The sequence below is a fragment of the Clupea harengus genome, chromosome 14 (assembly GCF_900700415.2).
Source record: "Clupea harengus chromosome 14, Ch_v2.0.2, whole genome shotgun sequence".
Classification (NCBI taxonomy): Eukaryota; Metazoa; Chordata; class Actinopteri; order Clupeiformes; family Clupeidae; genus Clupea; species Clupea harengus.
Window position 1 is genome coordinate 14,030,473 of NC_045165.1, and position 11,175 is coordinate 14,041,647.

General features: G+C 43.3%; 1 protein-coding gene across 1 annotated transcript; it reads left to right on the forward strand.

Annotated features, from left to right (window-relative positions):
* The first annotated feature begins 643 nt into the window (after positions 1-643).
* On the forward strand, positions 644-9,673 carry LOC105908278 (protein LBH-like). Its single transcript, XM_012836754.3, has 4 exons — positions 644-832; positions 5,136-5,223; positions 5,587-5,767; positions 8,283-9,673. The coding sequence occupies exons 2-4, from the start codon at positions 5,137-5,139 to the stop codon at positions 8,339-8,341; spliced, it is 327 nt and encodes a 108-aa protein (XP_012692208.1). The 5' UTR covers positions 644-832; position 5,136; the 3' UTR covers positions 8,342-9,673.
* Positions 9,674-11,175: the final 1,502 nt, after the last annotated feature.

Genomic DNA, 11,175 nt, shown 5'->3' on the forward strand with positions numbered 1-11,175 from the left:
GACCCCCCTTCTCCCTCCCTACCTCCCTACCTCAGTTCAATTTCATCAGAACAGCTTTCGTAGCTGATTTGAGGGAGATAAATCTGTAATATGCGTTTATTAGGAATTAAAGTAACATTGTATCTTATGGTGAAGTCTTTCTAACAATGTATTGGGATTAAAAGTGCAGTAGCGTGTCTCTTTTATGACAACGTCAATCTCCCTTCCAAAGAACATTTATATCAGGAAGAAATAGGCAAAAGGAAGTAGTTGTATTTGTTTTGCAGGGGGAAGAAGTTTCTGACACATTTAACATGTACATTAAACACTGTTGGGATATATGGGGAATGAATTATAGTTATATAGTTATATTTCAGTAAAAACACATTTTTTAGAGAATGCTCAGATATATACTTCATGGAATTTTTATAGAATAAGGAAATAGAAAGTTGTCCATAATAAACAGTGAAAGAGATTGCGCAAATAAAGTTTGAAATCATGGAATATCTGCTCATTGCATGGTCATTTAATCATAGTCACAGCTGTTTTGATCATTTATTGTAGTTGTTACAATTTACTGTTGATATAGTCCAGAGTGTATGCTAATCCACTAAACGATTCATCACGTTGACGTAACACTCGGCGTAACATCAAAAGCGCTCGGCCGATCAATGCGTGCGGACAGTATCTCTACGTGCATAAAAGGAAACAAACCAGTATCAACGCGCATTGACTCGAAGGTGTCGACAAGGATTACTTCGCAACTCTAGACGAACGACATCTATGCACCCTCGTTGTGTGTAAACGCGAAGTAGTGTGGGGATTTGCAAGCGAAGAAATATTAGCCTTCAAGGTAGGAATAGCTTTCTTGCCTCTGGATCTGAGTATGTTTGATCATGATATTTAATCAAAGGCATTGTAAGTCTTGTGATTTTTAAAAGAGAGCTTAACTTCTTGCACAGAATGGTGAAAATCGTGAGAATTCGTTTTGTAGCTGGTAGAAAGCGTGCTACACTAACTTCAGCCAAGGATCTCTGTATGTATGACTTCGGGAAGATGGTCCATACCCTATTTTGTATTTACCTGTGGGCACAGTGTCTGGTGCGTGTTCACGACCTGATTTTTTACTGTATTTAGATGTTACTTCTCGCAGAAAATCAGAGAGTGAGAGTGAGAGAGAGAATTTCTCAGAGAAATCCCCTCTACTCAATACCTCATATGCGGACCTCTAAGCATTCAGTCATTTTCTCATTGTCCCCATATCTCTTTCCCCAGAGGTACAGGGAACGGGAGAGAACGGCTCCACCATTCATCATTAAGCTTCATACTCCATGTAAATGTAACACGAGTAGCGTGTCTTCACTAGTCGCAAGATAAATCGTTTGGAGGGTCTAGAATTTTTCATTGCTAAACTTATGCCAGACCTGGATCAGTTCATGGTTGTCATGCGCTTTGGAAAAGAGTACCCATGGTTGACCTCATGGCTTCTGGCTTCTACAGTAACTGAAGTTCATGTCCTCTTCAGTTTGCACAACCCTGTGGTGTGACACACCTGTGTGACTCCATCACTTCCTGTCTTGCCAGTCATGCCCCACCCTACCCCAGAAACCGACTGGGTCTGTTTAGTCATGCTCAGTTGCATTTACCCCAAGAAGTTTGCATGAATGTTGATGTGTGAGTGTGTGAGTGTGTGTGTGTGTGTGTGTGTGTGTTTAGTCATGCTCAGTTGCATTTACCCCAAGAAGTTTGCATGAATGTGTGTGTGTGTGTGTGTGTGTGTGTGTGTGTGTGTGTGTGTGTGTGTGTGTGTGTGTGTGTGTGTGCAGGCAGTACTTCCTTCATACTTTCACTGTTGCCTGCTGTTTGCAAGATAGAATGGGGAAAAAACACAAAATAAGGAAGTGATTGTCATAGAACTCATCGAACATCCCAGTAACACATGCCACAGCTCTGGCTCCCACCCCAAGCCCATTTGTCACCGGAGGCCTGTTTGGATGCATATTTTACATTTTGATGGATTCACAATGACTGCATTGTAATTGACCTCTGAGTGTCTGTTGGGTCATCCTCCTGCCTGATTGGTGGCCGAGTTGGCTGCTGGCTGATTTGGCTGATGGCCAGTGATTGTATGGTAAAAGGAAGTGGGTGTAAAGTTGTTGCTGCCAGTAAGGGCTCTTTGTGTTGAAGGCAAGGTTAGATTCAAATTTTGCACATTATCCCAAAACTCCCAGGAGGATCTTTGTTTAAAAAAAAAAAAGAAACACAAAACTGGGAACCGTGAATAATGATACATTATGAAAAAGATGCATCGTGGCTGTCATTTCCATGAACTCACATGACGTCACAGCCTTTTAACCACCTGTCACAAGCCATCCATTGAGTACAATCTCATCAAATCTTTGCCGCTGGTCAACTCATTTTCACGATCATGAATGGGCGTCCGTTCCTCAGCAGAAGGGTTCCGCATTCAGATAGGCTTACCCTCCAGAATCCGTCCCCAGGTTAGTGTTAATTAGTATGTGTTAATTAGTTAGTGTGGTCATGCCCCAGGAGAGCATCTGGAGCTTTGGTGTGAGTTGAGAGAAAGGCCTCCTTACACTGGTGCGGCACCCTTTTCAGAGATGGAGGTTTCACAGCTAAGTGCCTCATAATGTGAACGCATTATGAAACGGGCAAATCAACTCAACTCAACCCCCACCCCACCTCAACGCAACCAAACCCAACCTTACCTGAGAAGAACAGCCCTCAGACCAATCAAAGCGGTCAATGCTTTGACTCAGGATTGCCAAACCTGGCAGAGTATTATGGTGTGGAGCCTGTTTTTTATTTTTTATTTATTTTTTTATCTCAGTTCACCTAACTTACTATCTAAATTATGGCACACTGAGTTCTGATATTGAGAAATACTCTGTGAGAATTATTTCAAAAGGTGTGTTATGACATTCTTAGTGTATTACCATGTGTCTTATCACACAGCCTTTTCTCATTCCCATCACCCTGCCTTGCTTGTGTGTGTTACGGAAACTGAGAACTTTTAGCCTTTTTCAAACTTTGCCAAGTCTACTCATATTGTTGGAATGTCATCACATTCATTCTAGCCTCTCTTTTAACACAAATGTCTATGACATTGTCTGTGCTTGATTGTTTTGTAGCGTTGTACGCACAGACATACCCCCCTAACACATACAGTGCACACAACACAAACCCGCAGTCATTTACATGTACACTTGCATACAATATGTACACATACATGTACACCCTAACATACACACAACACAAACTGTGCATATGGATTTGTGTGTGTGTTATGTGTGTATTCTGATTGTGCTGACGAGCTGACGAGCCTCGTTCACTATATTCTCTCTGAAGTGGAAACACGGCTTGGGAAAGTGTGAATCATTTCTCGTTCAAGTCCATGCAGACCACTTTGGTAAATATTTGAACAATATTGGGATCTGGGCAGAGTTGTAAGAAGATGAAAGGAAGCTGGCTCTGCAGGGAGGAGGCAACCCAGATAGGAGCCAGTTCTGGGACAGATGTGTCCCGAATCTGGCCTGGAACCACCCAATTGGCACCACATCATGGCCAGATCTGTTACTGGGGCAGCTAGGGCTATGAGGAAGGGAATTTTTGTAAATGTTTTTTTTTTTTTTTTTTCTGGCTTAGGCTGATCTCCTCTCTTGCTCCTAGTGAGGAACTGAAGGGCTGTCTGCGGTCTCGAGTATCCCAGGATGCCGTGGGTGGTATTTGCATGGGTGCCCTGTCGAGCCGATCCCCAAACAGCAGCTTGATTTCCCTGTCAAAAGCCTGTCTGACTCCCAGAGCAAAGTTTGGAAATCAGGAGAGAAATTGGCAGCGTGTCAAAGTTGGCCAGCCACAGCAGGCAGCAAAACGAACTAAAAGGAAAAAAAAAGATAGAGAGAGAAAAAGACAAGAACAAGGTAGACCGGGAGTGGTGAGGAATAAAGGGATAGAAGAAGACAGAAGAGCGAGAGAGAGAGAGAGAGAGAGCGAGAGCGAGAGCGAGAACGTGTGTGAGAGAGCGGCAGATATATTAAGAGGATGGAGTGATTTGATTGAGAAGTGCTGTGGTATCGGTTGCGTGCCTCTAAACCCCTTCTCGCCGTAAGGATCCATGACTCATTCTCATGCAAGCACAGACCCCGTGCCCCGACCGACCGCTCCCAAACGCAGGACACACGGGAGCGCAAGGGAAGTTAGCCGCAGACAAGTCAAAACTTGAATGCCGATAAATGTATTTCTAAAATCTGATTCCCATCAAGGCTAATGTCTAAACACGCCTTTTGAGAAAGGTCAAACGAGAGTAAAATTCAGGAGAAGCTGAACTTGCACATTTGAACGGTGAGTTGGCTTTTTGGGCAGATATCGCACTCTGCATAGTACCTACTTGTATTTATATCCACACATTCATATTAGTCTCCCGCGCTGAGCATCTGGGGCAGCAGAAGGGGAGGCACATTTTGAACTGAAACTCAAACAGACACCACAGAAATGCTGAGAAACCCAAAATAAACACAGAGATGGAAATAGACACACAAATACACACACACACACACACACACACACACACACACACAGTTGCCATGTTCTTTGGCTTTGTCAAAATGAATTATTTTAAGGTCTACCTGAGGCCAAAATCTGTTCAAATGTTCTATGGAGAGTACAATCTGAGCTAAAAAAACAGACACAAGTCCACACATTTTTAGAGTTGAGCTTTTGCATGAGGTTGCATATCTGGATGGGTTGAGGTCAGAGTGGGTGTCAAATTGTATTCATAGGCTGGGTTTGATGTGTGTTAGATGATGTAGGTTGTGTTAGGTCATGTGAGTATGGCCTGGACCATGGTGGATTTGTGCTTGCTGGCCAATCTGATGGTCTGATTAAGCTTAAATCGGTGTGTACACAACTGTAATTTACTTGAAAAGATTTTAGTCATTTTCTTTTTCTCTCCGTCTCGCTCTTTCCATCTCTGTCTCCCTCCTCTTCCTTCTGTCTCAATCTCTCTCTTTACATTCCTTTACATTAATCTCCCTCTCTCTCTCTCTCTCTCTCTCTCTCTCGTGCGCTCTCTCTTTTTGTCGCTCTCTTCCCTCTCTCCCTTCCTAATCGACCCCTCTTTCCTTCTCTCCCCACAGCATGACAGACGTGATAAACACCAGAGAGCCTGGTCGGGAGGACTTCAGTGTGGACGGGGCCCCTGGGGAAAAGGGCATCGCCTTCCAGGTCATTACACTACCCAGCAGATCAATCAGTCAATCAACCAATCCATACCAATCAGTCAGTCAATGAGCAAATTACTATATTCTGTGGCTCGTTGATGACTTCGAATGACCAGTTTCATGTACTAGATTACGCATCCGCCAGCATCCGTCGATTTTTAGCCAATGAGACGTTTTAGTGAGGCTAATCAAGCCTAATTATGGGCAGTTTCAATCTATCAAACAGTCAATGCGGTTTGTAATCAGTCAAAGAACAAAAGCTCCAACAGCATTGCTCTTGTTTCTAGGCTGCATCAGTAGAGCTGAACTCAACTGAATGGAGTCTTCCCAACTGAAATTAATTGAGTCACTCTTTGCCGTCTTCCAGATCTTTCCGGACAGCCGTGAGCGCTACCCGAAGCTGTCTGAGCGTCTGCCGTCCATCGTGGTGGAGCCCACGGAGGGGGAGGTGGAGAGCGGAGAGCTACGGTGGCCCCCGGAGAACGTGAGGAGCACGGACGTATCCCACAGACCCACACACACGAGTGCCGCTCCAGAGCCGAGAGGAGGTGAAGGATGCACACACACACACACAAGCTAACAACCACAAACAAACACACATATAGAAATGCACAGACTCAGACGCACACACACACACACACACACACACTCATACACACACATATGCACACACACACATGCACAGGCAAAGACACAAACACACTATTCCACAGCAGACTGCACAAGAGCTGAAAAGAAGCAAGGCATAGACACACACACACACACACACACACACACACACACACAGTCACTATTTGACACCAGACTACATAAGGCCAGAAGACAGACACAAACACATGAAGGCACAACACAAACAGTCCAGACCACTCACTCACCTAAAGTAACCAACATTGCGTCACCCCATCCCTCATCGGTCTTGATCCAGTGACCTTGTGACCCTGGGTTCCTGGGAGGTAAATGTTATGTGTGTTAGCTTTGTCGCTAGCATCCCTCTCGAGTGCCTGGGGTGAGAGTGGTCACTCTAACCTGCTCGTTATTACTTGGACAACTCACCGTCAGCCTGTGCTGCTCATACGTGTGTTCCCTTGAAAACGCACCTTCTCCCAATCTGTATATACACTTATTACATGAGATTAAGTTAAGTCATGAATCCATCCAAACCAAGTTGTTTCAAATTATCAACGTAAAATCTACCTGAAATCATGAATACATGAAATCATTCTTACTGTATTGAAAGACATGTCGTGTCAGTTGTGGTAATATCCTGCAAGTGATTCGATTCAACTCATTTAAATTCATGTCAGTTCAGTTCATTAGGCTTTGTCTTCAACGTGCAGCTGCAGGTGACTCTCAATCACTCGTGTGCACCACCCCCCCCCCCCCCCCCCCACACACACACACACACACACACACACACACACACTTATGTCCAGGTGTCTGCCACAGGTGTAAGGTTAGTGCTGATTCAATGCCTGCAGAACTGGGAGTAATGACAGGCTACGCGGAAAGTTTACTGAGGGTTTGGTGGAGTTGTCTGTGGCTTTGTCTCAGAGGCTCACAGTGTATCGCTGGAAGATGACAGCTGTCAGAATTAAGGCTGACAAGACCGCCAGACAGGCGTGATTGAGCCTTCTCCACACTGTCAGAATAACTTTCTCTCAACGTGTGCCAATGTGTGTGTGTCTAGCTATGTGAACATCCAAGTATGCCAGTGTGTGTGAGTGTGAATGTCTAGCTATGTGAACATCCAAGTATGCCAATGTGTGTAAGTGTGTGTGTGCACATGTGTGTTTGTCAAGAGTGAGTGTGTTTGTGTGTATGTGTTTACCTCTGGTTGTCTGTGTGAGACAGTCCTTGCGAGACTGAGGACATGCACTACTAATAATTGCGGTAATGCACTGTAATGCATTCTTCCCTTTGGAAGCTCTGCCCCTATGGTGCATACCTAGATTCTTCCATATACTGTAATCTTTTTAATTATTATTTATTTAATCTTTCAGTTCAGTTCAATTATTTTTAATTCAGTTCAATTCAGTTCAATTCAGTTCAATTCAAGAATCTCCCACATAGTCTTTAATGCACACATTCCTCTCTCCTTTCATCCCCCATGAATCTTCTGTGCTCTCTGTTCTTACAGGGAGCCTTGGACTCATTTGTTAAGATTATAAACTGGAGTGTAAATGTTAACGGCGGAGACTGGAATAGGGAGAAAGAATCATGGCTGTGTTTTTTTTTTTTTCTGTTCATCTGGACTATCTGATGATTTCTGTGGTGATATTGGAAAGTGTTTTTAAAAAAAAAAAAAAAATTATTTGTAAGAATCTCTGTCGAAGAGACATCTATTGTGAGGACACCAGCAAAATAGGCAACAGTCGATACAAGGCAAAAAACGAATAAATACACACACAGATCGATGATCGACATTGATGCAGGCACAGTGATGTTTATTTGTGAAAAATAAATATATAAAACCTAATCTAGTGCTATGTGTGATTGAGCTAGTTAAATTCTCATCTACAGCAATAATTACCATCAACTTGCTATTCTTTCCTCAACCATAATCATCATGAGCAATCAACACAACACAATAGCTATCAAAACAAGATTGATGCTTTTGTACCAGAGGTGGAAAGTACTGGTTCAAAATTATTTCCCTGTATTTTGTGGCCAATATCTGGAGTTATAAATAGTCAATGATTGTGATATGAAATTGTTATGTCATTAGGCACTAGCTGCCATAACAACTAATTAACGTATATGTTATCTGCCATGACATGGCTCATAAATACTATAACAGGTGAGTTAAGTGAGAGGACCTATATTGGCATAATGAAGATGTATTTACTGGAAAGCAGTTGATGTGAAACTGCTAACTGGTGCAGGCTCGTGGATTATTCAACATTTAATTAACTTTATCTCATCTCTTCCTTTGTTCTCTACTCTTATTTTATTCTTTCCTCTCCTTTTCTTTCTTCTCTCATTCTCTTCTATCCTTATTACCCCTGCTCTCGTGTCCTTTCATATTCTCTCATGTCCTCTTCTCCTCTTCTCTCTTCTCTCCAGCTGAGGAGCAGGCCAGGGGTGTGGATTCATCAGAAGGCGCTAAGCAAGACTCAAACTGAAGAGGAACCAGCCTGCCCCCCCCCTCCACCGCCCAAACCCCCAGCCACCTCTCGGCCCCTCTCTTCCTCAGTTAACTGCCCCTCTTCCAAACCCTCCCATCTCCCCCCTCCTCCTCCACCCCCCACCCCCAGTGTGACTGTGTGCCTCCACAGGCAGAAAGAACACACTTCCTCCCTGTCCATCCCAGCCACCTCCATGTGTGTCCACTCCCCACCTCTCTCTGTCTCCATCCCTCCCCCCGCCCCACTCTCTTACTCTCTTCGCTTGGAGACACACTTCAAGGGTCTGCTGACTGATAGCGATAGGGAGTCTGGAAATGAAATCTCTGCTGCTTATGAGGGGGTGCTACGACCTGATGGCTCACAGTGCCAAAGCGGCGGGGTTGCACACTGGAATTACTTCTTATTGAAACACTAGTTCACACTCGCCAGACACTGTACCAGATAGCTCTGTTTTATTTTTACTGGACATCTGTGGGTTAGATCACTCATGATATGTTCTGTTCTGTGTGTAATATACACTGAAATTTCCTGTGACAAATACTGGTGGAAAGGGATAACCCGTATGCCACTGTGTATGTGTCTGATGGAGAGTACTGCTGTAGATGGTGGGTGTGTAGAAACGGAACAAGTCTGAAAGCCCACATAGTGGATGTCTGGGAGTGGGGACGTGTGCAGCGTGTCTGAAAGAATCTGCCGCTTACTTGAAACTTCAAAAGTGTCTGCCAGTCTGTCATGCCAACTCATCATGCCACACTCATCTCAAAGACCTTTATAGTTTTTTCTCTCTCCCTCTCCCTCTCACTCTCTCCGTGTGTCTCTATCTCTCATTCTTTATTTTTCCAACATGAACACCACACACCCAGACACGCACATATACAGACACACACATGTACACTCCGACAGATACACACACACACACACACACACAATGCGCCTGTTGATGGATTCTAGATAGTGCCTTCAGCTTCTTTGTTGGTTTAGCTTAGAAACAAACAGAACACAGATGCATTCACCTAAAGTAAGAAATATATGGCAAATATTCATTAGTGAAACATCTACTTGTTACATTAAAAAACAGTTCCAATAATAATAATTTCCAGTTGTCATAATTAGATTGCACTTCTGTGTATTATGTATTTAGAGACTAAATAATTACATTGTGTTTTGTCAACATGGACTAGTGTAATATGACTAATGTTGGCTCCTAGTGTGAGATGATTCACCAACATATGTCATTTAAAATATAATGTAACAAGTCAATAGAGAATGTTTATGCTTCAGGAGGAAAGATAATTATCTTTTTAATAAACTCTAGTCTGAAAAACAAAACATGTTTCACTTTTGTTTGCATTTGAGGATCTGAAATTGTGACACCCTCTGTCAAGGATTTGAATGTATTTGAGTTTTATACTTCATATGTATGAAGTGACAAAAAGGAAACAGTAAGTGTTTTTTTTTTTTGTGTGCTTAATTTAAGGTTTGGTCGCTCCACTTTCCTGGTAAGAACTGTTGTCAGCATAATCTCAGATGCTTCACTGTTTAGTAAATGTTACAATTTGTCAAAATGCCACAGCACACTTTTGTCTGCTGTTTTCTTTCACATTTACATAGAGGCTCATGGGCATGCCATCCATCTCTTATGTTTATAGAACATAACAAACAACAAGTGTTTGAAACAAACAAGTGTTTTTCCCCCACTATGATTGCATATGTAACAGCCCTGACGTGTGTGGGACACAACATGGCACTCTCTCTGCACTCATAGAGCACATCGTGGGCGTGCAGGTACTCCTGTGCTGCCAGTGCATCCCCCTCTTTTTCTCTCTCATTCCTCTTTCTTCCTCTTCTCTATTCTTCATTTGGTCGTGACCTTTCTGCCGACAGCTCTGTGATGAACACTTTAGTGCCAAGAAGGAGGTCACGCACAACGAAACGGGAGTGGTTGATGAACAAAGAAAGAGGGTAAAAGTGTGTGTGTGTGTGTGCATGTAGGTATCTGTGTTGGTGTGTGAGACAGAGAGAGACAAAGTTGGGAATGTCTTTTTCAAATTAAAACGTTTAAAAACTATGCCAAGTCCTCAAAAGCTGACGACCATGGCTGAAGCCCACCTCTGTTCAGTCCTGTGACAAACTACTACAGCCAGACCAGACATACCGCAGATGAATTGTTAAGATGAAGATGCCTGCTGAATCCTAGACAACTCTTCTAGGATTAACTTGACCTCTGCACATCATTGTGGTGACAGCGAGGAATACCAAGCTGAGCATTTAATCTTCCATCAATACAAACATCCGCTCCACTCGCTGTTTCATTAACATCTACTCAGACTTGACACTTGATGTTAACTCCTTTGGGGCTGGGGGATTGAAGTAGGCTTACTTTGTGTCTCTCTGCTCCGTGTGAATTACATAAATTAAGCTACACTAACCTAGGAAGGAGGGATGTGAGCTATGATGTTATGTCTATGATATGTTTAATATCTATCAAATTAATTATAGTACATTTAAATGTGAGGTCAATGCAGCATGTCGCAGCCTCAAAGTTGTCCAACCTATGATACTTCCTGCAGGTCGTCAGCACAACACATTTTTCTTATGGTCAGCTTGTGAATATTTCCGTCCACCCCAGCTTGTGATGCGTACATTTGCGCGGCGTCGCTATGGTGACTACGCCGCTAGCTCAAGCCTGGCTGCTGAAAAGAAGCACTTGACCTATTTTCCTTAAACCTAGCATGGCGATTCCGAATGCAAACGTAGTCAGCTCCCTCATTACCATCATCATTATAATCACAAACACCTGCCGCGTCCCTTCTTTGTGCAGTCGGCCTTCC